Source organism: Eschrichtius robustus, chromosome 3, assembly GCF_028021215.1.
Source record: "Eschrichtius robustus isolate mEscRob2 chromosome 3, mEscRob2.pri, whole genome shotgun sequence".
Lineage (NCBI taxonomy): Eukaryota > Metazoa > Chordata > Mammalia > Artiodactyla > Eschrichtiidae > Eschrichtius > Eschrichtius robustus.
In genome coordinates, this window is record NC_090826.1 from 36,945,335 (window position 1) to 36,971,571 (window position 26,237).

The 26,237-nt window shown below is 51.7% G+C and overlaps 1 protein-coding gene and 1 long non-coding RNA gene across 4 annotated transcripts in view; one reads left to right on the top strand and one right to left on the bottom strand.

Moving 5' to 3' along the window:
- The window catches only part of RNF220 (ring finger protein 220), a 217,004-nt gene that overhangs the window by 170,675 nt on the left and 20,092 nt on the right, over positions 1–26,237 (top strand). For both annotated transcript variants that reach the window (XM_068539749.1, XM_068539750.1), the window contains exons 2-4: positions 9,443–9,575; positions 18,287–18,332; positions 21,871–21,972. In XM_068539749.1, the coding sequence (XP_068395850.1) occupies positions 9,443–9,575; positions 18,287–18,332; positions 21,871–21,972 (281 nt within the window). The remainder of the gene's footprint in view (positions 1–9,442; positions 9,576–18,286; positions 18,333–21,870; positions 21,973–26,237) is intronic.
- LOC137762201 (uncharacterized) lies at positions 1,504–26,231 on the bottom strand. 2 transcript variants are annotated; one of them, XR_011073523.1, is made up of 3 exons: positions 25,697–26,210; positions 20,926–21,113; positions 20,425–20,598 (listed from the first exon to the last, which is right to left on the bottom strand). It is a non-coding gene; the product is annotated as an uncharacterized lncRNA (long non-coding RNA). The 2 variants fall into 2 exon arrangements; XR_011073524.1 differs by lacking the exons at positions 20,425–20,598; positions 20,926–21,113 and adding an exon at positions 1,504–1,733 and having other exon boundaries at positions 25,697–26,231.

The following is a 26,237-nucleotide window of genomic DNA, read 5'->3' on the forward strand; positions in this document are numbered from 1 at the left end:
GGGAACTCTGGGAAGCCCACCCACCGTACCCACCACTGGCCTGGCCCAGCACAGGGCACTGTCTGGAAGTCATTAGCTAAGGGAGGAGGGAAACTTAGCTAAGAGGAGAGAGGCTGCAGTTGTGTTTGGGCCAGCCAAGGTCAATGGTGTGAAATAGCTGTGACCCCTGAAGCCCCACCAGCCTCTCAACAGTCTGGCTGGTGCACTTGGCTGGAGCAAATGCTCATGGGGCCAAGCATTTAGGGTCCATGCCCAAAACTCAGTGAGCTTGATTATGCCTTGGCCCAGAGCCCTTGGTTCCAGCTAGAGCCCAAGTGTGAGCCTAGACTACCCACAGGCTGACCTCCTCCTGGCTGTCTTGCAGATGTTTGCCATTGGCCACCCAAGAGCCATGTCTGGCTCAATCCAGGCCCCCTCTATTGCTAGAGACAGTAAATAGCATCCATCACAATAGGGGTCAGGGCACCAGCCCAGCTCCTGTTTCACAAGAACCTGGAGCTGGCAGGAGACCATGTGGAATGGGCAATGCCAATCTGAGTTTCTGCCAGCAGAGTAGAGGGAGAAGGGAAGATGGCAAGGGCATGTGGGCATGAACATGTCACCCCTATGAATTCTACCTGAGTGTGTATGTCACGCGTCAGGGAGCCAGTGCTGTGTGAGGGGGTCCTCCTTATGCAAGGAAGAGGAGCAAGGGAAGAAGAGCATATACAATAGGATAGATGACCAGACCAGACCAGGGGCGAGGTAGGGGCAAGGAACCAGACAAAACCCCCTCAACGTCTCCCAGCTAACATCTGCATCTTCTGGGGGTTTAGCAAGGTCAGTGATCACTTATTCATTCATTCAAGGAATATCTTTTGGTTCCTACTTTTACTACTACTATCCTCTTACTTTGGGCTCTGCCCTCTGCTAGACACTGGGGCTATAGCAGTAAACAAGTTACTCCCTGACCTCAAGAAATTTACATTCTAAAGAGAGCAACAGACACATGATAGGCAATTATAATACTGTGTGACCAGAGGTGGCACAAGAAGCTGTGGGAACGCAGAGGAGGCACCTAGTGCAGTCTGGAGGAGTCGGGAAAGGCTCCCTGGAAGAAAGAATTAAGAGTCTTAAAGGATGAGTAAGATTTAGCCAGCCTGTGCAAATGGTCCCTGCCATATCCTTTTTGGTTGCTTGGCAAGCCCAAAGCAGAGACAGATAGGCCTATTTGGTTCCAAGTGACTCTGGAACTGCTAAAAATGTCACCAGACCACCAGCCACTGCCCTGGGGTCTGGGCAGGAGGGTGCACAGCTGTTTTCAGGGCACCCCTGGGCACTGGCGGATAAGGATGGGCCATAGCTAAATACACGTCTCCCCTCTGCCCGCCCCACCCCCACCTCCTCGATCAGGGATGCCTATTAATCCTGACAAATGATGACTTACGAACATGTAATGCAAACTGATTCATCATACATTCAAATCCACCGCCCCGCCCCAGCGGGAGGCCCCAGCCAGACAAGTGTATTACACGGATAATGTATTTGACGTATTAATAAAACCAGCCGCGTTGCTCTGGCGCGGGGACTGGGGAATGCCAATATACGATGACAGATCACATATTGATGAAATCCAGATGTTTGGAATCATAGTCTTGGGGCCTTGTTCATATTGACTGAAGGTAAAAAGTGCCATCTGTCAGCATGTTAACTCTTCCTGTCCCACGCTCAGCAGAGGCACCAATCACGGTTTTCTGGAGAGAAGAGAAGGAAGAGGGGAATGAGTGAGAGGGCAGAGTGGTGGCTTGGATGGATGTGGTGGGGTAGATGGTTGTACCGTGGACATGATGGGTGGAAGGGACACTTTTCATGCCTTGTGTTCTTAACCTCTCAGCAGCATGCGACCCTATTGATGACGCTCCCCCCTCCGTGAAACTCTTCCCTTCTTGGCTTTGATGACATCACCTTGTTTTCATCCTCCTCTTGGCTGTTCCTTCTTAGTCTTCAATGACTTAAACTTCCTCCACCTGTTGGAGTTACTCAGGGTTCTGTTCCAGCCTCTTCTTACTGTACACTCTCGCCCTAGGTGATCTCACCTACTCTTAACTTTTGTTGAGTATTTATCATATGCAAGACATTGTTCTAGACACAGAACATGCAGTGGTGAATTTCAGTCTTTATCTATATGTCAGCGTCTTCAGTTCTATAATTCTAGCTCTGGCTCACATATAGTGCCTACTCAGCATTTTCACAGGGTTGCCTTAACAGTTCCTCAAAGTAAGTTTATCCAAAACTGAACTCATTTTCTTCCTTACCAAGCTTACTGCTCTTCCTCCTGTTCCACAAGTCAGTAAATGGTCTACACCTAGCAGTTGCTCAAGTCAGGCAGCTTGGAGTCATCCTTGACTCCTCTCTGTCCTTGAACCCCCATGTCCAATCCACCCGCTTCTGTTCATCTCCAGCATCATCCACATCATCTCACTAGAGCAGGTCACCTTCATGTCTCACCTGAGTTAGTCAGATAACCTCCTAGATGGCCTTCCTGCACTTGATCTTGTCCCCTTAGACCATTCTCCGCTTTGCAGTTAGAATGATCCTTTTAAGATGCAAGTCTGGGACTTCCCTGGTGGTGCAGTGGTTAAGAATCCGCCTGCCAATGCAGGGCACACGGTTTCGAGCCCTGGTCCGGGAAGATCCCATGTGCCGTGGAGCAACTAAGCCCGTGCGCCACAACTACTGAGCTGGTGCTCTAGAGCCTGCGAGCCACAACTACTGAGCCTGCGTGCCACAACTACTGAAGCCCGTACACCTAGAGCCTGTGCTCCGCAACAAGAGAAGCCACCACAATGAGAAGCCCGCGCACCGCAACAAAGAGTAGCCCCCACTCGCCACAACTAGAGAAAGCCCGTGCTCAGCAACAAAGACCCAACGCAGCCAAAAATAAATAAATTTTAAAAAAAGATGCAAGTCTGATATGTCACTCCCCTGCTTAAAATTTTTCAATGGCTTCTCACTGTATGTTAAAAAATAACAATAATAAGCCAAAATCATTAACACAGTTGAAAAGTCTTCCAGGATCTGGCCTCTCTTTCAACAGCTCTCAGTGCTCTGCCCCTCACTCTCTGCTCCAGCCATACTGGACCCTTTTCAATTCTTCACTTAGGCTTTCTCCCCTCTGTACCTTCAAACATGCTGTTTTCTATCTAGAATACTACTTCACCATCATTGCTTGACTGGTTCCCAGTCATTCTTCAAGACTGCTTAAATGTCACTTATTTCACCTCCCAGACCAGATGATATACTCCCATAGTTCCACGTACTTGCCTTGTTCTAAGACCACGCTGGGGATGTTTGTTGAACGTCTCTATCCACAGTTAGTTCTTAAGCTCCCTGAGGGCAGACAGTGTGTCTGTCTGTTCATTAATGCATGGTATCCATACTGTAGCAGACCCATCTTTGGTACTCAATTGACATTTGTCAATGATTATTGAATCATTCCCGAGGTGGGTGGATAGGTAGGTAGGTAGCTGGGTATTATGCAGTGGTTAAGAGCACTGGCTTTGGAGTCAGACAAATATGGATTTAAATCTCTGCTCTGAACCTTCCAGCTCTGTCATTTCACTGTTCTGAGCTCCGTTTTCCTCATCAGTGCGATAGAGACAGATTAATTATACCTACCTCATTGGACTGTTGTAAGGATTAAATGAGATTACATATGTGCAGCATTAAACCTACAGCCTAACATATAATAGCACTCAATAAACTGTTATTATTATTAATGGGCAGATAATGTTTAAGTGGATGGATGGATATATTGACAAACAAACCAGTAAATAGTTATACAGGTATGGATGGATAGGAAGAAGGAACTCCATGGAAGCCAAAAGGGCCAGGGTACCTACTGAGTGGTACACAATCTTGATCATAGCAGGGAAGAAGGCTGGATACAGGGCAAGGCCAGGCTGGTGTCAGGATGGGGTAGATCCAGGCACAAACAGCAAACTGTGCTAGTGTCCTACTAGAGATAATAGTGACTCAGCACACAGCCCTGATTTAACTAGATCCTGAGAGTTAGTTGTTATTATCCCTGTTTCAGACAAGAAGAAACTAAAGCTCAGAAGTGTTAAATGATTTGCCTAATGTCTCACAGCTAGTAAGAGGCAACTCTGTTGAACGTTGCTTGAAGGCTCTTGGTCACCAGGAAATGGAAGCCCTTCGGTCGGGATTGCAGGAGGAAAAGGGTGGAGCACACACATATGTACACATAAACACACATGTACACACACGTACATACTCTTGAAAGTCCCAGCCTCCATTGACAGTTGTCATTAGAGTTACCCTCCCCCTCATTTTAATCCTCCCCATTCTTAAGTCAGGCACCAGTCAGTCAAGCTCTGCCTTTTGCGGTCCGTGGAAAAAAGATAATGAAGTTGGGGTTTGCTGCTTGAATAAACAGAGAGGCAAGAATGGAACCCACAGGCAGCAGAACTGGGACAAAACTAAACAGGCCAAGCTGGAGAGGCAATCACATGGTTGGGAGTTGCAGGGCCGGATGTGGGTTAGTGATCTAGGAAGGGAGGGTTTTCTCTTTGAATGAGACCCTCATCCTCCAGGGCCCAGTTCTGCACCAGGCCTCACTATGGAAGGTGGCAGAGAAGGAGCAGCTGTGCCGGCCCTTGAGCTCCCAGTGGTCAGCAGTTCCCAACAGAGGGGCACAACAGAGGGCTGATCCTGGACCCCAGGTACCTGAGGCCTTGATCCAAGGCTTGAGGGCCGGACTAGCTGGAGCCTGGCCCAGGCCAGGGAAAAGCTACTTGGCTGGACTGCCCCTCCTCAGCAGGCCGGTCCCCCCAGCTTACAACCGCAGGCAGTCACTTCCTGGTGGAGCTGGCTGTTTCCTGGTGGGGAGGTATCCCGGCAGCTCAGAAAGCGGAAGGGACTGTCTGGAGGCCCCACAACTAAGGGGCCTCCAGGCAGGGCCTGACTCAGCCCTGACTCTCTGCTCTTTGAGCTGGCAGTGCCCCGTGTGAGGCTGAGGGTAGGGTCAGGCCGCTCTGCTCCCTGCTCTCCTCCTGCCTGGGGGATACCTGCGGCAGGCGGAGAGGTGGAGGTGGCAGGAGCAGCGGAGCCGGCGGCGGGGCGGCTGGAGGGAGGTGCGGTAATGAATGTGGACGGGAGGCGGAATGAGAGATCCATCTTTGCATGGGAGGGGAGGGGAGGGGGCCGCGCGCCTTCCCCCCACACACTCACACACTCAATCAGGCGCTGTCAGACCTCCGGCCGCCTGGCATTTTGGTGAAGAATCTCTCAGCTAAAAATTGTTGTCAGTCCCATTTCCTCGTTATCAGTGCAAGGGCTGAGGCAGCGCCCGGGGATTAGCAGAAGCGGCGAGCGCCCGCACCGCCATCCACTGCCGATAACACCGGGCCTCGTGCCTCACCTCCCCCATTCATCATCTTTAGCAGTGACAGCCCGTCCCAGTCCCTGTCCCCATCCCCTCATGCTTCCCGCGTCTCCCCACGATGCTGCTCAGCCTGGCTCCTGACCTCCCTGGAGAGCCAGGCCTCCTGAAGAGGGACGGGATTCAACCTAGGCCCCTCGCACCTAGACCCACCTGTGGCCGAGGGCTTGACCAGCTGTGGGGTGGGGGGGCGGGGTCAGGAGTGAGGAATGCTCAAGGAGAAGATGCTTTCTGACAGCCCGCCGCTGGTGGGCTCGGTCTGCCTACCTGCGATGCTGGCAGCGGTGTTGGAGAAGGGATTCCTGCATTAGATGGGCAGCTGGACTAAGGATTTCTGGAAGCCTCTCCAGCCTGAGATGGACTCCCAGATACTGGGAACTGTGGAAGGGAAGAGCCAAAGGATGACTAGGAAGAGTAGGGGGTTGAAGACTTTGTTCCCACCCCTGCAAGACCACAGCCCCTTCCTTTTGGCCATCCCCAGCGGTTTTATGGCCCGTTTTATGGCCACTGTAATGGCCCAGGTCAAAAGCTTCAGGGAGTTGTATTCTGGGAATTATGCAAACGAGGAGCAGGCCCAGGGCCAGAGTATGGATTTTGTCATTAAACCTGGGCAGGCCATGTCGTTAGTGCAGTAAAACCCACGTCATGACCACAGGTCTCAATATAAAATTATAGGGAACACAGTGGGGGAGGGGAAGCAGGGGGCCCACAGCCATGCTGACACCTGCCATTCCAGCCCCTGAGAAAATAGGGGTGGGATGGAGGGCACAGGCTGCAGGGTCCCTCCGCTGATCCCTGTGAGTGCTATTCCTGAAGCTGGGAGCCAGGAAGAGGACCCATTGTCCCAAAAGGGAAACTGAGGCCAACATCAGAAAAGTAGAAGATCCCTGTTAACAAAGCAGATGAACTGAGGACAGGTATACGGGAATGCTGGTGCCTGCTCCCAGGTGTAGAGGGAGGAACCTGGGCTCTAGGAAGCCCTAAGAGCCGTACTTGGTATCCCAGGCTGAGAGGGGCTGAAATCCTGATATTTCCACCTCAGCTCCTAGCCCATGCCCTAGATCCTACTCTTTCTCCATTCTTCTCTCTTACCATTTCCCCTCTTATGCCCAGATCCTTCCTCAGTGCTTGGTTTCAACAGCCTTGTCAACTCTCCCTTTTTCATCCTTCATGCCTGCCATCAAGCAATGCCCACCCCCCATCCCCCCCGGCTGGGTCCTACCACCCTCCTCTGGCCCCTTCCTGCCCACCCCCACAAGCACCCATTCATGCCTCCCTCAGCCCTGACCAGGGCTGCACTGACTGCAATCATTGATTTTCTTTTTCAGCTTTCCCACTAGTTTGTGATCTCCTTGAGGCCAGGAATGTGTTATCTTTATCTCGGAGAAAGAGATAAAGATATCTCAGTTTCTCATAGAATAATACCTGATGTAGAATAATTATTTGATAAGTGTTTGCTGAATGAATAAATAAATGAAGCAATGAGATCAAGAGCCAGGTAGAGGCTCCTGTCTAGTTCTGAGCCTCAGTTTCCCCATCTGTAAAATAAAGATAATGGCCTGCAGAATTTCTAGGGCCTCACTCACCTCTGAGATTTTCTGGCTGAATGAAGTTAGAATGAGCTTAGACTCCTCATCTCCCCACTCCCAGACCGGGACCACATCTGCTTCTTTTACTCAGAGCTGCCTTCCAGCTGTCCCCTGAGCATCTGAGGCACAGCCACCAGGGCACATGATCAGTAGAGTCCCTTCCCTTCCTCACAGACCTAGCCACACCAACTAGAGCCATCCCAACCCGACCCCGGCACACACAAAGCCTCCACAGCTGACATCCCAGCTCTGCAAAGGTCATCTTGCTTCTGGGACAGTTAGCTCTTCGTTCCTACCTCTCCTCCTTCCCCTCCTCTTCTCCATTGTCTCATTTCATCGTTGAGCATCTAATCTATGCCAGGTCTTTTTTCTATTGTCTATAGATTAAAAGATGGTTAAGAAATGGTCCCCACCCACAAGAAACTCACAACTCAATCATTCATTCATTCATTCCTTTGCTCCCATTCTCTGCCTGGATCTCTTCTAAGGCACATCTCAAATTTCATTTCTTTGGTTAAACCTTCTCTTTTTCCACTCCTCAAAACACACACCCAGAATGAATCACTCCCTCCTCTGAGCTCTCAGATGACCTAGTCTGGGCATCCAGGAGAGCCGTGATCACCCTCAGTCTTGTGTCAAAAGGAAGTGGGTTCTTGTGTTCAGCCTGAACTGGGAATTCCCTCAGGCATAGGGTTACTAGACTTAGCAAATAGAAATACAGGACATCCCGGTAAATTTGAATTCTAGAAAATTGATGAATAAGTTTTAACATAAGTATATCCTGTGCGATAGTTGAGACATATTTATACTAAAAAATTATTCATTATTTATGTGAAATTCAACTGGGCATCTTGTATTTTATCTGGCAACCCTACTGAAGCAACCATCTTAATCATCACTGGCATGGCCCTTTATCTCTCTAAAAGCTAATTTGACCCTCCCTAAACACCAGAGGAAAGAAGAAGCAGGGAGAAAGATGTGGCCTTAAGCTAAAGAAGTCCTTCCTACAGTCAGAGTTTACATGGATAGACAGGGATGTTTCTAGATGAATAGGGCTCTTCAACACTGTGCCTGTTAGCAGAGGCCAAGGGAGCACTGGCTGGGGACAGTGGCAAGGGAGGGGGTTTAGGTACCCCAATGGGTGCACTAGGCAACCTTCAGGCCCCTTCCTAGCACAGTGTGCTCTGGTTACCATCAGGGACAGAGTGGGAACAGAGTTCAGGCTCCCAGCGGGCCCCCAAGTCAGCATAGCCAGTGCTAAACCCACGTGTGGCTGTGTATTGGGGGTACACAATTTAAAGGGCATTTTGGAGGGGAAGAGCTCAGAATCTGTTATACTCACAGAGGCCAATGAGGTTATCCAAGTGAGAGGGAGTGAGACCTGAACTGGGAGAATGTAGATTCCAGGAATATTGAAGCAGAATGGAGAGGACTTGGTGGTTAAATGAATGTGGGAAGGGGAGTAAGGCTAGGGAGGGGGCCGAGGGCGAGGCGAAGGTTACTGGCTTGGGTGACCAGGTGAATGCAGGTGTCTTTCACTGAGAAGAGCACTGCTGAAGAGGGCGGGGAGGGGAAAGTGAAGAAGCTGAAGTACTCAATTCTGGATTGTTGAGTTTCAGATTTTTGTGGGACATTCAGGCATTTATGTCCATTAGGCATTTGGATATAGGGGTCTGAAGAACACGGGAGGGATCTGGCATAGAGAAATGGATTCTGGAGTCAGCAGGGCACAGGTGGGAGTGATGGCCATAAGAATGAACAAGATCATCCCAAATGCAGAGGGAGGAGAGGAGAGGCCATGGAAAGAAGCATGGGGGAAAGTGAGGAACTGGGAGAGGATGCCACCCTGGCAGTCACCCAGGTCCTTTTCTGTCTTTCCCACTCAACTGTGAGCGCCTCAGTTTCAGGGACTAGATCTGATTATATTCTGTGTCCCCACCACTCTGCACTAGGCCTGGTTCAGTGAGGACATCAATGTTTGTTGAATGACTGCAGGAAAGAATCCCCTTTCTCCCTCTTTTCTTCCTTCTCCCGCTTTGGGGAGTGTGAAAGCAGTGAGGCTAAGGTAGAGACAGAGAGGGCCCTGGATACTCTGGGTGATGGTGTGATTAAACAAGACCTGCTTCACTAACGTGTGAAATGAAGTGATCAAGGTTTGATTGCACAGAGCATTGATTGCGTCCTGATAGATTTCCGAGAGGGGCAGCTGGCTGGGGAGGTGCCGTGCACAGCCACAGCCTCTGGAACTGCAAAGCTGAGTGATGTTCATGGGCTCTGAGACCCTCAGGCTCACCCTTCCTCTAGGCCAAGAAGCCCTAGGAGGTAGCAGCCGGCTTGGAGTGGAGGATTGGGACAAGGCATTTCCCTCCACATATAGCCGGGCTTATATGTCTGTCTCTTCTTCCCTTACCAGGTAAGAAAAAGGCAGCAGCACTGTTTGACAGCCAGGCCCCTATTTGCCCCATCTGCCAGGTCCTGCTGAGGCCCAGCGAGCTGCAGGAGCATATGGAACAAGAACTGGAGCAGCTGGCGCAGCTGCCTGCCAGGTAAGCCACCTGACGGGGAGCCTGCCCGCCGGACGCCTCCACTTGGGGTTCTGGCCAACAGGTCCCAGCCTTTTGGCAGAAGGCAAGGCCCTGCTGCCATTCTCCACTCTGCTTTCAATCCTCAGCTCCACCAGCTGAATGGTGCTGCCTTTCTCTTCTTGCTCTGTTTTTGGAGATGTGAGGAGAGTGAGCCTCAGCCTCAAAAGGGCACAAGAGGAGCTGGAAAGGGGAGGAGCCTCGGGGCAGGGTAACGGAAGCAGGGACCGGGCCTGGCAGCTCCCCCAGAAGTGCAGCCTGGGGTTGCCATCCACCTTCTCTATGAATCTCAAGGTCTGAAAGGCGACAATTTTGAGAACGTGCTCCGGCGTGTCCCCCCTGCTCCACCCCACCTCCCTTGTCCCTGCCTGAAGGACCGCGCGGAGGCTCCTCCCAGGCCTTGTGGAGGAGCCATGGTTGTTAAAGGCAGCAGGGGAGGTGTGTAGCAAATTACCCCAAAGCTTAGCGGTTTAAAGCAACCATTTCATGGTGCTTGTGGAATCTGTGGGGTCAGGAATTCAGACAGAGCACAGAGGGGGTGGCTTGTGTCTGCTTCATGATATCTGGGGCCCCAGCTGGGAAGACATGGTGGCTGGAAGCTGGGATCACCTGGCAGCTTCATTCACATGTCTGGTGGTTGATGTTGGCTGTCAGCTAGGACTTCAGCTGGGGCCGTAACCAAAGCACCTACACATGGCTTCTCCTTGTGGCCTGTGCTTCCTCATAGCATGGCAGCTTAGGGCTCGAAAGCAAATGTTCCAGTCAACTAGATGGAAGCTGGACCACCACTTATAACCTAGCCTCAGAAATCACTTAACAACACTTCTGCTGTCCTCTCTTGGTTGAGGCAGTGTTAGCCCACCCAGATTTTAGGGGCAAGGACACACACCCCACCTTTTGATGGAGAAGTGGCAAGCTCCTATTACAGAAGAGCATGTGGGATGGGAGACATGGTCATAGCCATCTTTGGGGAAAAGGGGAATACAGTCTCTTCCACTACTCCCAATCCCACCCCTTGTTCAGTTCAAGTCACCAGACTTGACTGATCTTCCTTCCTCTACCCTCTCACCTAATCCCCCTTGCAGGGTGCAGGGGACCAAAGGTGAATCAGAAATGGTCCCATGTAAGTTGGTGCAGCCACTATGGAAAACAGTATGGAGGTTCCTCAGAAAACTAAAAATAGAGCTACCATATGATCCAGCAATCCCACTCCTGGGCATATACCCAGACAAAAGTATAATTCAAAAAGATACATGCACCCCTATGTTCACAGCAGAACTATTCACAATAGCCAAAACATGGAAACAACCTAAATGTCCATCAACAGATGAATGGATAAAGAAGATGTGGTACATATATACAATGGAATACTACTCAGCCATAAAAAAAACCACAATGAAATAATGCTGTTTGCAGCAACATGGATGGACCTAGAGATTATCATACTAAGTGAAGTCAGGAAAAGAAAGACAAATACCATATGATATCACTTATATGTGGAATCTAAAATATGGCACAAATGAACCTATCTACAAAACAGAAACAGACTCACAGACATAGAGATCAGACTTTTGGTTGCCAAGGGGGAGTGGGGGAGGGAGAGGGATGGACTGGGAGTTTGGGGTTGGTAGATGCATGCTATTACATTTAGAATGGATAAACAACAAGGTCCTACTGCACAGGGAACTATACCCAATCTCCTGGGATAGACCATAATGGAAAAGAATATAAAAAAGCATGTCTCTATGTGTATAACTGAGTCACTCTGCTGCACAGCGGAGATTGGCACAGTATTGTAAATCAACTACACTTCAATTTAAAAAAAGAAGAAAGAAAGAAATGGTCCCACCCTCAGGAGCTCATAATAGCAGAGTAAGGAGAGCCAAGCACTAGAAACCCTGAGGGATAGAGGCTGCTCTACAGGAAGAACAGGAGCTGTGGGAGCATCGAGGACGCAGCAAACCCGGCTCAGAGCAGAGAAGGCCTCCTAAGGGAGGTGAGGCCTGGGCTGAATGTTGAAGGCCAAAATACTAGTTGCTGTGTTACAAATTCCTCCAAAAATCCATGGCTTAAAACAGCAGACACTTTTCAGTTTCTGTGGGTCATCAATTCAGACACAGCTTAGTTGGGTAATTGTGGGTAGTTGGGGGTAGTTGTGGCTTCTGGCTCAGTTTCTCATAGGCTGCAGCCAGGATGTCAGCCGAGGCTGCAGTCATCTGAAGGTTTGACAGGGGCTGCAGCATCTGTTCCCAGGATGGCTCACTCGCATGGCTGTTGGCAGGAGGCCTCAGCTCCTCAACATGCAGGTCTCTCCACAGGGCCGCTTGAGTTTCCCTGTGACATGGCAGTTGACTTCCCATGGAGGAAGTGATCCGAGAGAGACTAGAGAGGAAGCCACAATGCCTTTTATGATCTAGTCTGGGAAGTCATACACTATGGCTTCTAATGTATTCTATTCCACTCACTAGAAGCAGGTCACCAAGTCCAGCCCACACTCAACGGAGAATTAAATACTATAAGCTCTTGAAGGGGACAGCACCAAAGAATTTGTGGGAATACTTAAAACTACCACAGAAGACTATACTAATGATGATAATAATAATCCTGTTGAACACCGTGTGCCAGGAACTTTATATTGTATCAACTTATTTAATCTTCACAACAACCACTGGGCTAGGTAATAATTATTAACTCCATTTTACAGATGAGGAAACTGAGGTCAGAGAGGTTAAGTGACTTCTCTAAGGTTGCACAGCCTGTGAAGTGGTAAAAATTCAAACCCAATCAATCTGACTCTAGAGCCCATGCTTTTAACCACTCCCGCCTCCCTCCCACACACACACACACACACACACACACGCAGGACTAGCCTAGAACAGGCAGGGAGTGAAAGAAACACCCTTCTGCAGTTGAGTTCCATACCTTGGCTATCCAGGAGTGTTTCTGGGTAATTTGCTCCCAGTGGAGGACTTCTCAACAGGAACTGAGAATACAGGCAGAGATGGAGGGACCCGCAGAGTCTTGTAATCGCAGTGCACCCCTAAGGGTCTGGAGAATGGGGGCCAAAGCTCTCTGCCTCTTCACTGGGGGTCACGCTACAGCCTAGTCCCTGTGGCCCCATCCCTGCACTGCCCAGGGCATCCACTTCTGCCCACAGAAGTGTTCCACCCCCATCCGTGACCCTGCACCAATCCCTCCTCCCTCACGTCCTCTCAGAGCATCCCCTACGTCCACACCCTTCGGCCCACGTCCATTTCCTCACCCGGAGCCTTCACATCTGCCCCGCCCCTCACCGCTGTCTTGCGTGCCCCACTTCTGTGCCCCTCTCGTCCTGGCCCAGCCCAGCACCCCCTAACCCTTGGCACGTCCCCCTCCTCAACCCGGTGTCTGACAGCCGGACAGCGGGATCTGCACAGCAAGTGAAATTCCCGTCGGATCGATAAAGCCGAAGCGCTGGCGGCGACGGGTCGATGGTTTTATCTGTCTCGGCCCCGCGCGCCCGGCGCGCTGACAGTCCGACCGGCCGGCAAAGGCGTTCAAGGGCAGCCGCGCCCTCCGCCCCCTCTCCTCTTCTCTCCCGCCACCCACCCCCCCCCCCCCCACCTCCCTGCAGCCGCTTCGCCCACTGGACTGCAGGCTGGACCGGTCTGCCGCCGCCCCTGTGATTTATCTGGATTTTTAATTGGAAAAAATTTGCGAATTAATTGATTTCAGGAACTTGCCAATTAACATTGTAATTGGGTGCGTGATAAATTCCCAAGGAGCGTGTCAGCTCCCTCCGGGCTGAGGGCCGTGGCGCCTGGGTAGCTCGGGGAGGGACCCAGCCTTGAATGCCCTTGCCCCGCCCCTGCCCACTCTCTAGGAGGCAGGAGGGGAGACGTGGAGGTTGGGAGAAGATGTGGCACGCGGCCTCCCGAGACCCCTCCCTCCTCCTCTTCCCGCCATCAGCGCCGAGCTTTAAGCAGGTATTTCACAGATGGGGAAACCGAGTCCTGCCGGAGGGCAGAGATTGTGTGTGCATCACTCAGAGAGTTCTGGGCAGAGCCCAGATGAGGGCATCCTCATCCACGGCGTGTGGTCAGCAGCTTCTTCCCCAGCTCTCCAATCCTCCCTTTCTGTTCCCTTCTCTCTGCTCCCCTCCCTTTCTTTTCTTTCCTCTTCTCTCCAATTGTCCCCTCCCCTCTCTTACCCTGCCTTTGCCTCCTTTGCCCTCCTTCCCTTCCCTCAGCCTAGCCAGCTCCTGAGTCTGTGGATGCTGCTGCCAGGGTGCCTCTGCATCACCCTCCCACATGGTTGGTCCCAGAGGAGTTCTTCTGGGTGGGCCTGGTTTGTGCTCTCTGCCCCCTTCTTCACAAAAGCACAGAGCAGGCTGCTATTTTAGACACACCCAAGGGCTCACACAGAGGAGCAGGGACCTTCCAGCTCCCAAACTAGAGCTGGCTGGTTTTCACAGACACAGGCGCAAATATATGTCCACAACATACAGGCACATGCACACAGCCCCATTCCAACACACACAGATGTGCTCACACCTACCCCCTAAAAGAACCACTTCCCACATATGCTCATTCCCACAGGCACACGGGCACACAGACACAGGAAGAAGAGTCAGAACTCCCATTGGCAAAGCACTTACACTTTCCAAAGCACTTTTCCATTAGAGATCAGAGGCTGTGCCCACACACCCTCCCTCACCCCATCTTCTACCATTCCCCCTCTCAGTCCTGCACAGGCACTCCAATAGGCCCCAGGACTCGGCTACCTAGAACAAGAAGGGCAAAGTTAGACTGAGGACAGATAGTGGAGGGCCTTCGATGCTGGAGGGTGGTCTTGGAGGTAATGGAGGAATTAGAACATCGGTGAGCTGAAGAAGCCTATCAGAGAGCTGAGCTGTAGGAGAATCACTCTGGAGGCCAGTGTGGGACATGATTTGGGGGTAGAAGCAGGGAAGTGAGGAGGTTAGGCAGGGTCCAAGGAACAGGTGGTGAAGCTGACCTAGGACAATGGCATTGGCAGTGGGAACAGAGAAGAAGGAATGATGAGAGACTGGTGGGGGGAGGGGGAGAAGCAAGAGAACTTAGCTGATTACTTGTGGGGTGCTTACTAGGAAGAGCTTTCTGATTTGGGTCATGGGAAGAGTGATGATGGCAGAGAAGCAGATATCTGAGGGAAGGTGGGGACAGCGGACAGAGCTCTGGGCACGCTAAGCTCTCTCTAGGATGGTGATGGGGTGGAGACTGGATGTGTACAGACAGGCAGGAAAATAGATGGGGGCTGAAGATTGAAGGACAGGTCGGGGAGTGGCCCCCAGTCTTCTCTGTGGCCCTCAAACAGAAGCTTCCACCCAGAGAGAGGAAACAGCCTTGGATGCGGAAAGATTGCACAGAGCTGAAAGGAGGGCTTGGCTTGGTGGGGCCTGAGCTCAGAGACCTTTTCCTGGAGGCTCCACAGCCACTCTGAGATCTGGCCTGTAGGCTGGGAAGCGGGATCTCTGGTCAGTGCTTTAAAGGGGCTGGAAGGAGCCAGAGGGAGGCTGGGTGACTCTAGAGGGGAGGCGGGGTGTGGAGATGGCAGTGCCCCCACCCCCACTTAAGCCTTATTTAAGGCCGGCCTCGGTGTTTGGTTGGGTAATGAACTAGATAAACAATTCCCCAAATAGATTAAAACGAAGTGTAACTTACAAAGGCGGCTGGTGATGATGGTTTATTCCCGGGCAGCACACCATTTCTTTATTTCCAAGGATAATTCAGTGTAAATCACCTTAATTAAAAGTGTCAGCCCAGCCCATGAATATTGTACTTAAGAACGCGTTTCCTGGGTCCCAGTTATAATTTAAAACCCATGGATCACTAGGCAGCGAGTGACTAAGAAGGGAGGAAATCTTTGGGGGCAGGCTGTGGAAACAGGGAGGGACGACGGCAGAGCAGAGCGGCTGGGCTGGGCAGGAGCCCGGCTGCCAGCGGCTCAGAGCTCCGACTCTCCTCTCCAAGGTGGGCCCTTCGCCAGACTCCTGTGTCTGGGGGAACCAAGCACACTTGGAGGTAAGCAAGTTGTTGGAGGAAAGGTAGGGCAGTGGGGTGCTTGCTCAGGGAGAGGGAAGGAGTCCGGCGTAGTACCAGTCCAACTCCAGGGAAGGGGAAGAGGATTGCCAGGAAAAGATCCAGAGGGCTGGCAAAGGGAGAGGCTGGACATCCTGGCCCTAAACGTCTCCATTTCTACTCACCAGCGCAGTAAACTAAAGCCCAGAGTCAGAAGGACACTCCCCAAAATGCAGAGAGAAAAAGAACTCAGAGCTCAGCCCTCCATCCTAACCCCTGAGTGTCTTTAGGAGGCTGTGGCCAACTGAAAAGTAGCGCTGTGGACTCCGTCAGACATGAACTCAAATCCCAAACCCTGCATGGGCTGAGCAAAGAGGTGTCACGTAGCCTGCTAGTCAACTTTGTAAAGTTTTTGTGAAGATTTAAAGAGATGACACGTATAAAGTTCCTAGCCCATGCCTGTCACGTGTGGTGGGTACACAATTAATTGTTCATTCTTTCCTCTTCTGTTTCACCCTGATCTTGCTCGGATAACACTCAGACTTCAGTCCAGGGGTCTGGCGAGAACAGTGTCATACAGTAGATGCCCCAGTTCTGCACCCGTTCAAGTCCAGGAATGGGGCCGGCACAACGGCGACGTCAGCACTTGTTGACAGTGAAAGAAAGATAAAAGTAACAAACTCGCACCTAGCAGTTCCTCAAGCGCAGCTCAGTTTCCTCTCTGTATCCCTGGTGCCTGGATCAGGAGCAGGAACATGGGGACCATTTATGAACAAAATGGCACTGACTGGAACCCAGTCTGGTGGTCCTCTCCTGCCTGTGATGCCCCCACTGTGTGATCAGACAGGCAGACAGCTGTTTTTTGTTGTTGTTTTTTCAACATTTTGGCCATGTCCCGTGGCATGTGGGACCTTAGTTCCCCGACCAGGGATTGAACCTGCGCCCCCTGCAGTGGAATCTCGGAATCTTAACCACTGGCCTACCAGGGAAGTCCCCAGACAGCTGTTTTTACACTCAGATCTTAGCCTCAGCCTGCTGCTGCCAAGCCTTCTGGCCCCTGCACTGTGATGTATGTGTCTGCTTGTGTGGGTGTGTATCCACGTGTATCTACATTTGTGGGTGCATGAGTGTCAGGTGTTGGCGCACATGGGTGTCTGTGCATGCTTGTGTGGATGTGGGCACAGCTCTTCATCCAGGCCTGGGTGACAGTCGTGTGTCTTTAAGGACACATCTCTGGGAACAGGACTCTGTGTGCCTGCACCTCTTTGTGCATATCTGAGCCTCCAGGTGTGACCACACGTTGACAGAATTATAGAGACAATGGATATGTGTGTATCTGCCTTTATACCAGGGTTTCTCAACCTCAGCACTACTGACATTTGGGGCTGGATAATTTTTTGTTGTGAGCATCTATCCAGTACCCTGAAGGATGGTTAATCCCCTCTACCCACTCCATGCCAGTAGAAAACTCCCCGCCCCCACTTGTGACAATCAAAAATGTCTCCACATGCTGCCAATTGTCCCCTGGGGGGCAAAATGGCCCTGGGTGAGAACTCTTACTTTATCCAAATCTGCCTATGCCTTTGCTCACATATTGGCTGTGTCTATGCCTGACCCAGTGGGTGTTCCCTGTGTATACACCAACCGTGTGTGCCCCATGTATCTGCCCTGGGGGTGCGTCTTTTGTGCTGCGTGGATCTCTTGGGTGTGCTCTACCTGTACACCTTGTATGTGCATCTGTGTGGGGACCCTATGTGAATGGGCTGTATCTGCCTCCTGCGTGTATCAGCCAGCGCCTCTGTGTGCATGTAGTATTTCTGTGCGTGTGATAGCACGTAAGCGAACGTGTGAGCACAGATGTGGTGAGCACAGTGGGGGTGGCAGGGAGGGAGGGCCAGGAACAGGGATATTAATGTTTCTGAAGTGGATCTGATTTGATACGTCTTGTTCCATTGTCAGCATCTGTTTAGCGGGGATTTGTAATACTTTGTGGCTCTGGATCACTCATGCTTAGCGCAGGATGTGGCCTTGCATACCAATTTTGTTATTAAACACAGTCCTCGCCTCCCCCACAGCCCATCCATCACCTCCCACCCCCGCTCCCCCGACTCTGAGCCACCCACCGTATTTCAGGGCCCAGCTACCGCCCGCCTGCCGCGCCCGATGCTGGAGGGCCTGGGGCTGACAAATTGAATCAGGGGGAGATCATTCCTGGCCTAACGCAGTTTGCAGCATGTTGGAGGGAGAATTGACAAGAGCCATGTCAGTTCTATCACCCCAATCCCATAGGAGCTAACAGCAAGCTGAGGACTGGGTTGGAAGGAAGGGGGCAGGACACGCAGAATCCTCTGGGCTGATAGGAGCAGTCAGGTAAAGTCCCCTTCCTCAGATCCACGAGACAGCCTACCATGCCTAGTGTCAGTACCCCTGCCCAGGAGCCCACTCTGGCCCCGGGCCCCTGATGGAGGCTGAGTGAGGCAGGGCCAGCTGGGGCTGAATGGGCTGGGTGGAGCTTGGCTGAGGGGGGCTGAGCTAGGCTGGCTATGTCTTCTCTCCTTGGGATCTTCTTCCTATTCTACTCTTGCATGCCCTGGGCAGCAAGTGGAATGGTCACCCTGTTCTCTTCTTTCTTGGCAGCAAGAATTCCCTTCTGAAGGATGCCATGGCTCCAGGCACCCCCAAGGTAGGTGGACAATTGTGTTTTCCTCCTGCCCATCCTAACCTAAGCCCACTCAGAACTGGTTCTTGAGAAAAAGGAGCTCTTCTTGGATCCCCAGCTGTTTTCAGGGTTTGATCGTCAGCCTGAGGCCTCGGGCTGCCCTGTGCACTTGAGTACATGTGTGTGTAGTCTGAGTGTGAGTCACAGTATGCTCACCTGACTTTCTCTTCTAGTCAGGACGGGGTCAAAGCCAAGAATGACCTCGGGGTGTGGGGGACCCAGACACTAAATCTAGGGAAGACTCAGACGAGGAAGGTGAGCTGTAGCAGGTAAAGAAAAATATAGAAGTGCAGGTCAAGACAGGTGGTGCAGGGCCTTAGAAGCCAGACCATGGGGTGTGTGCATGTGCTTTGTCCTGAGGGCAACAGGGAGCCAGAGAGGATGCTGGGCTCTTTTGGGGAGACAATCTGACCCTCTGAACAGACACTATGGAAGGGAAGCTTGAAAGCATCAGATGGAGAAAGGAAGAGTGAGGACAAGTGGCTCAAAGGAAGGGCCAGAGGCCTCAGCAGGATGACATGACTTGTACCAAGAACTCCCATAGGTGGCCACATAGGTAGATGGTACTGCATCCTCAAAGGTGATGTTTTGAGGGAGTGGGGACCTGGGGTTGGAGGACTAAACACTCACTGAGTGTCCTCTCCCCCACCCCTCAGTAAGGTGGCATCCTGTCTTATAAGTTCTCACAATGACTTGTAAAGGCAGAAATCCTCAGCCCTTTCTACAGGGAGTGAGGAATGAGTGCTGAATGGATACATTTTTTTTTTTTGGCCGCGGCACGTGGCTTGCAGGATCTTAGCTCCCCGACAAGGGATTGGTCAAACCCTTGGCAGTAAAAGTGCGGAGTCCTAACCACTGGACCACCAGGGAATTCCCCAGAATGGATGAAATCAGTAAGGGAGTGTGTGTGGAGAGATTAGAGCAGAAGCCAAGAAGAGTCTGGGACTCCTGTGCTGGGGGTCAAGAGAAGGTCCCAGAGCCAGGGAAGGAGCAGAAGAGGAACAGTGACGAGTGAGGAGGGGGCACAGGAGAGCATGGTGTCCCAGGATCCTAAGGGAAAAAAATTCCAAAATGTCTGCGGTGGTCAGCAGTCAAGTAGAAAAAGGCTGGAGAAGAAGGCCATTGTATTTAGAAGTCTTAAAAGCACTGGTGACCTCTGAGAGAGCAGTTTTGGGAAAAGGAGCCAGAGTGACAATCTTACTTCCAGGGGGTTGGCCTGTCTCCCCTGTAGGCCCTTCAAAAGGGTGGGAGTGGACTCCGCACCTTCATTCAGGAAATCGCTCAACACAGCAAGCTGGACAGAGGAGGGGCAGGGAACCTAGCCCAGCCCCGGACTGATGCAGGCCCTGGCCAAGGAACCAAAGCCCTCCCAGCCCTCAAGAGAAAAGGCGTCGGGGGAGAAGGGGGGGCCACACTGGCGGAGCTTGGTCCAGCCTGCAGTCTCCAGTGGCTATGGTTAAGGCAGGCAGGTCACGGACGTGCTGCCAGGTCAGCCACAACCACTGACCCCTGACACCTGAGCATGGCTGGCAGGCTGGGGACTGGACCCCAGTGAGGCCTGTGTTCAAAGCACAAACACAGACACGATCCACGTCCACACCTGGTTCCCCGCATACACAGATGCACACCCACCTGGCCCCATCAGAATACTCATATAGGAAGTCTTAAACATGTGCAGATTCCTGCAACCACCAACGCGGGCTCATTGATAATCAGACTCAGAGGCAAGGGCCACCGCTCACCCACTTCTAGATATAGGCTCACGCCCCCAAAGCTGCCTATCTCAGGGTCTGTCCTCTGCCTGGACTGGGGCTTTAGGAAAGCAGGTCATAGGTAGAAGAGGCACGAGGTAGAAGGTTCAAGCAAGAGACTGAGAGGACAGGGAGGAGGAGGGAGGGAGGAGGAGGAGAGGGCGAGAGGGCCTCAGACAAGATTGATGGCCTCGTTGCCATTAAGAAAAAAATTAGCCGGTGGCGGCTATCATATTAAAGGGTGAAGAAGCCGTGAATTATTTTCTTAAAGATCTTATCGCTTACAATGATAATTTTACCTTCCAAAAGGCCACTTTTAATGAGGCGAAGAGCCAGGCAAAAAGTCATGATTTAATGTCGGGATTTTTTTTTTCAAAACACATTTTACTGCTTTTTGGTCCATGTTTAAAAAGCGCCAGTGACCTTTTTTTATTCCGCTTGCCCCAGGTGTAATGCTGAGACCTCTCAGGGCTTCTAACCTAGAGAGAATGAGAGAGAGCACACAAGCGTGAACCTTCTCATGATGGGGGGGTAGGGGCCCCACGATGCTTCCCCTCCTCAGCATCCTCCTTGGGACCAGAGAAGGAAAAGGACATTGACTGAAAGCCCACCTCTTTTCCGAGCTGGGGGCCAAGGCACCCACTAGGCCTCCCACTGGGCCTGGGTAGGTGAGGAAGGGGCTCCAAGTTGCAGGGAATCCCATCCCAGTCCCTGCCTGGCCTCTTCCCTCCTCCTGCTCTTGGGATGAGGCCGAGTCAGGGAACCCTGCCAGACCAGCAGCTGCCCCCCCTTCCCAGGGCCCTTGCCTGAGGATGTGCAGCGTGGCCACCGCATGCAGGTCACATCCTAAGGCTCAGTCGGAGATGAAGGATAAATGGCTGCTCCATCTTTCCCAAATTGCTTTCTTTGGGCTGTCAGTGGCGATTTGGCATGGTTTTCTAAGCTGGGGAGGCCTCCTAGGGAATTGTATGCTTCCGGCTCTGGGCTGTGCAGGCTGGAAAAGGCGGGGGGGGGGGGGGGGCGGGAAGTATGGATTGCTTTCAGGCCTCCAGGCCCCCAGTTTGCAGTTGAACAGGCCTTGGCGAGAGCCAGCAAGAGCAGGCTGAACGTGCCACGTGGTATTTAGAATTGTGGTGCTTGTGTACAATTTAAAGCAGACAGTTTATTAATCTAAACTGCGGGTGTATGTAGAAGAGGCCATGCAGGATTGACATGGGGGGGATTAGTTTTGCTGGGATTTTTGCTGGGGTCATCGCCACAGCACGGGGATAAATGGAGCCAGTGTACATCCCTAGCTGCACGAAGGAAACTCTTACACACTATTTAATTTACCGTCTCCATAGCGGGGCTGCCACCAGCCTGTATTAGGGGCAGGCAGGGCAGCAGGGATGTGGCTTTACCCCCAACCCTTCAGAGAGGTCCCAGAGTCTCTGCTCACTACGGGAGAACACAGCCTATACATAGTCTCAGCCCACTGGGAGGCCTGCCCCACTGGGACGGAGATTAGCTGGGGTGGAAGAGGTTGGACCCTCTCCAAGGGTCTCCACCCATCCCTAGGATCAAGCTATCCTTTCCCACAACCAGACTCTGGGGGGGCCTGACCACATGCCTTCAGAATCTCAAGCGGTCTCTACCCCTCTGCCCTCCTTTTCTCTGCCTCTATCCCAAAAGCTCCATAGGACCGGACACTCTAGGGGACTGACTGTAGGTCTCATTCAGCCTGAGGCCACGTGTCCTTTTTCTTCTTCCAGTCCCTCTTGTTGTCTGCTTCTATCAAGAGGGAAGGAGAGTCTCCGACAGCATCACCACACTCGTCTGCCACCGATGACCTGCACCACTCAGACAGATACCAGGTGAGAAGGGGTGGGCTGGGCCCTTGGGTGAGAGCCTATAGGGCAGGCCTGGGGCTAATTCCTCCCATCCTCAGGAGACAAGGGGAAAGGCCTGAACTGTGTTTGGTTCCCTCTGTGTCTAGTGCCTCTAACTGAACCAAAAGGCACAGGTGTCAGGGAATGTGCCATAAATAGATGGATTTTAGGGAGAGATGCCAAGGTCCCCTGGGCTCAGGTGGGCTCTTCTGAAGCATCCCAGCCATCTGGAGGTCTCCTCTAGGGTTCACTTTCATCAGGGACCCAGGGACATAGCCCAGAATCACCTGACGACTTCACACTTCAAAACCAGGATCCCCTGAGCAAATAACCATCAATCCTGCCAAACCCTGGTGTCAGGCCGTGAGAGAGAGAGAGAGAGAGAGAGAGGGAGAGAGGTAGATATTGCCTGTGAGTGCCTTGGGCAAACAGGAAGGGAATAACTACACAATCCTAAATCAGCAGAGCAGGAGGGGGACCTAAGGGTAATATTCCAGCTTATATAGACCTTATTTGTGGTAGGAAGGAGAAAGAGCTTCCCCCAGAAGCTTCTGAAGAGAGACAGAGCCCTGCCTTCAGGAGCTCCAGTCAGAGGGCAGAAAACAGGGCCTGCTCCAAGGAACATTTGTCTAAATGGCAGCACGGCTTCTCAGGGAGCCCTTATGTGAAAAGGGAAACACAGTCCTGACTAATGCAAAGAGGCAGCAGGGACCTACCATCTGGGGTAGAGAACCATGGCCACTGCTGGTACACAGGAAGCCTTTCTTGGAATTCGAGGTCTTCTCTCTGGGCACTTTTTCCTCCCAGCTGACACAGCCTGGCGTCAGGGTGCAGAGCTTGGTGAGTGGAATACGGCGTGTGGGCTGTACAGCAGCTTCAACTAGCACCTCCTCTGCTGGATGCCCTTGTCTGGGACTCAAACTGCAGAGCCCAAAGTGCCAGCCCTGGGGAGGGATCCCTGCTCTTGTGAGCCCTGGTTTGAGAGAGGCAGTCAGTCCTCACCCAAACAATCCTGATTCAAGATGGAGAAATGACCCAACTCTAGGGGATCCTGGGATAGGGAGACAAGGCTCCATCCCAGAGAATTCTGTCCCAAAGGGAGACAGAGCCCTGCCTTCAGTGGCCAATCCTCTCCATTTCAGCCACAGCATTCAGCTCCACTATTTGTTGAACTAGGGAAAGAGTAACCATCAGGCATAGGCATGGCATGCTAGGCATAGGCTAGGCGTGCTAAGGCATGGCACCAAGGCCTCTGTGATTTAGAGTCGACCTTTCCAGCTTCCATTCCTAATACTGCCTTCCGTGAATCCTGTGGGCTGTGCTCGCCAGATTAATACTAACCACTCGTTGGCTGTGCCACTCCTTTCTTGCCTCTCTGTTTTTACACATGCTGCTTTTAATGGGGTTATTTTACCTCACCCCATCAAATTTCTATTTATCCCTCAACAACCTGCCCAACTTCCCTCTGCTCCGGGAAGCCTTTCTGGATTAGCTTTCTCTTCTCATGACCCCGTCATGTCCATGTTATTGCCCCGATCATCTTATATCAACACCCATTTAAGTATGTTTCCATTATCTTCTAGTATAGAACAAACCATCCCAAAACTTAGTGGCTTAATACAACTTATAATCTCTCATGATTTCTCATGGTTCTGTCGGCTGAGTAGGCCTTTCCTCATTCATGAAGCTCATTCAGCTGGAGGACTAGCTGGCCTAGAAAGTCCAAAATGGCCTCACCACATGTCTGGAAGATTAGGGGCCTTGGTTTTCTTCCATACGGCCTATCATCCTCCAGGAGGTTAGACTGGCTTCCTTACTTGGCAGTCTCAGGACAGTGTCATGCCAAGAGGGCGAAGGCCAAAGCTGAAAGGCCTCTTGAGGCCTAGGCTCTGGAACTCACAAAGCTAACACATAATCAAGGGATGAGGAAATGCAGCTCTTTGATAGGAGGAGCTGCGAAGAATTATGAACATACTTAATCTATCATGATGAGCCTGACTCTTGCACTAGACTGAGGGTCTCGCCAAGGCCCCTTCTTTACTCCCTTCCTTTACTCAAACACTTATCTAGTACTCACTCATGCTCAGCCCAAGGTCCTTGCCTTCACGGGGTTAGATCTGCAAATAGATAATTACAGCCCAGTGTTTTAAGTGCTATGATAGGGATATAAATAAGTTTCTAGGACAGCACAGTGGAAAGAGAAAATCAGAGTAAGATTCACAGAGGAGGTAATGACTGAACAGGATGAGTAGGAGTTCACTTTGGTGGACAAGGAAGAAAAGATATTCCAGATCAAGGCAACTCTATGTATGTGCAAAAGGCAGAGAGGTGTAACACAGAATGATGTATTTGGGGACCCACTAGCAGTTCAGTTTTGCTAGAATGTAAAACACAAGGGGAACTGGTAGAAAGTGAAGCTGGAATCCCCTGATCTTTACACAACACCTGGCATGTAGTAGTTGCTCAATTATGTTGGACTGTTTTTAAAAAATCATCAAACTTGGCCCTGAAATCAGGAGGTACTGGTTTCTGGTTTGGTTTCCCATTTCCTTAGCCCCTGCTGGGTTACCTAACCCTTTAACCATTACCTCACTTTACCCTCATAGCAACTGTACAAGCTAGGATTCATTGCCCCCAATTTATAGCTAAGGAAACAGGCCTAGAGAGAAAAAGTGACTTTTCTAAGAGCACATATATTATAAGTAACCAAGTCAGGATTTGAACTTGAGTTTGTCTGGCCCTGAATCCTAGACTGTTTCTCAGCCCTGCAATGGGTTCAGGGGCTTCCCTCATAAATATCCTCCTCTCCACCCCACGGATTTCTATTGCATGCCAGACCCTGTTACTGGATGGAGATGACCTCCCAAGTAGAAGGGACAGGTCTGTAAACAGTCAAAATATCCAAGTTCAAAGGAAAGCCAAGGGACTGTGAAAACTCAGAGGAAGCAACTAACCCAACACTGGGGGAAAAGCGAAGTCATCCCAGAGTCCTGTAGGATGAACAACAAACAGTTAACCAAGCAGGGAATATGGGTGCATGGAGAATAATATAGCCCAAAGTCCAGAGTATGGGGTGCTCCAAGAGCTACAGGTAGTGTCAGGAGGGGAAAAGGAGAGAGCAGGAGTGGCAGAAGAAGAGTCTGGAAAAATAGGCAGAGCACGTCAGAGACGACCTGTATGCCACGGTGCAGATCTCAGTGGAGAACCACTAAAGGATTTAAAGGGGAGGAAGAAAGAGGGTCAATTTTGCATGATACAAAGATCACACTGCATGTACTGTGGAGGATGGGTTACAGGGAGAAAAGCTGGAGATGTGAAGGCCAAATGGGAGACAGCTGCAAATTTAGAGAGCTCCTAAGATTATGAACTAGAGCAATGACATCCAAGATAGGTATAGCCACTGAAGAAACACGCAGGGATGGCTGGCCCTGTGCCCAGCGCTGTGCCGGGCTCTGGCTTCACCCAGGACTCACACATGGCCCCATCCCTGGAGTGGTCAGCCCACCGATAACAATTTGTACAAGCCATACTGAGAGCAGAGATGGAAGTAGAGAGGAAATAATATTTTTAGGTTAGGCCTGGAAGGGCGAGAAGGAGATACACAGAAGGGGAGATAAAAAGATTTAGAAGACCTTTAAAGGTAGACTCTGAGATGAAAGAAGGCTTGAGTGTGAGGACCTGAAGGAGGGTGGGGTCAAGGACGACTCACTCTCAACTTTCTGGTGTGGGCACACCAGAGTGGATGGTGGTTTCCCGTTAGAAACTGCGAATCCTGGAGGAAGGCACTTGTTTGAGTGATGCTGGGTTCCACTTTGGCCGCGTGGCTGTGCGTTGCCAGTGGCAGCTCCAGAGGTTGTCCAGAAGACAGCTGAAATGTTGGGAATCCTCTAATATCGGGACTGCTGAAAGGCTGGGGACTGGGGAAGAGACAGCTGGGACTCGCGGTGAGACGGGCCGCTGCAATCGGGAAGTCCTACGCCATCTGCCCAGCAAAGGGGTAGCCGCGCGGGAGGCGGGAGCCAGGCGAGATTCCGGGGCGGAAGGAGCCCCGCGCTAGGAGGGGCCGTGGAGTAGGCTGGGAGGACCTCGCAGCCACTAAAACCCGGGCCGGTTGGCTTTGCGGCCGGTGGGAGGGACCCCAGGGCGGCCTCAGCCTGTTGCTGCCGGAGTGCGAGCCGCTGTTTCCTGGTCCCGGTCCAGCAGCCCCCACCACTTCTTGAACTTTCACCCCCGGCGCGCGACGGCGGCGA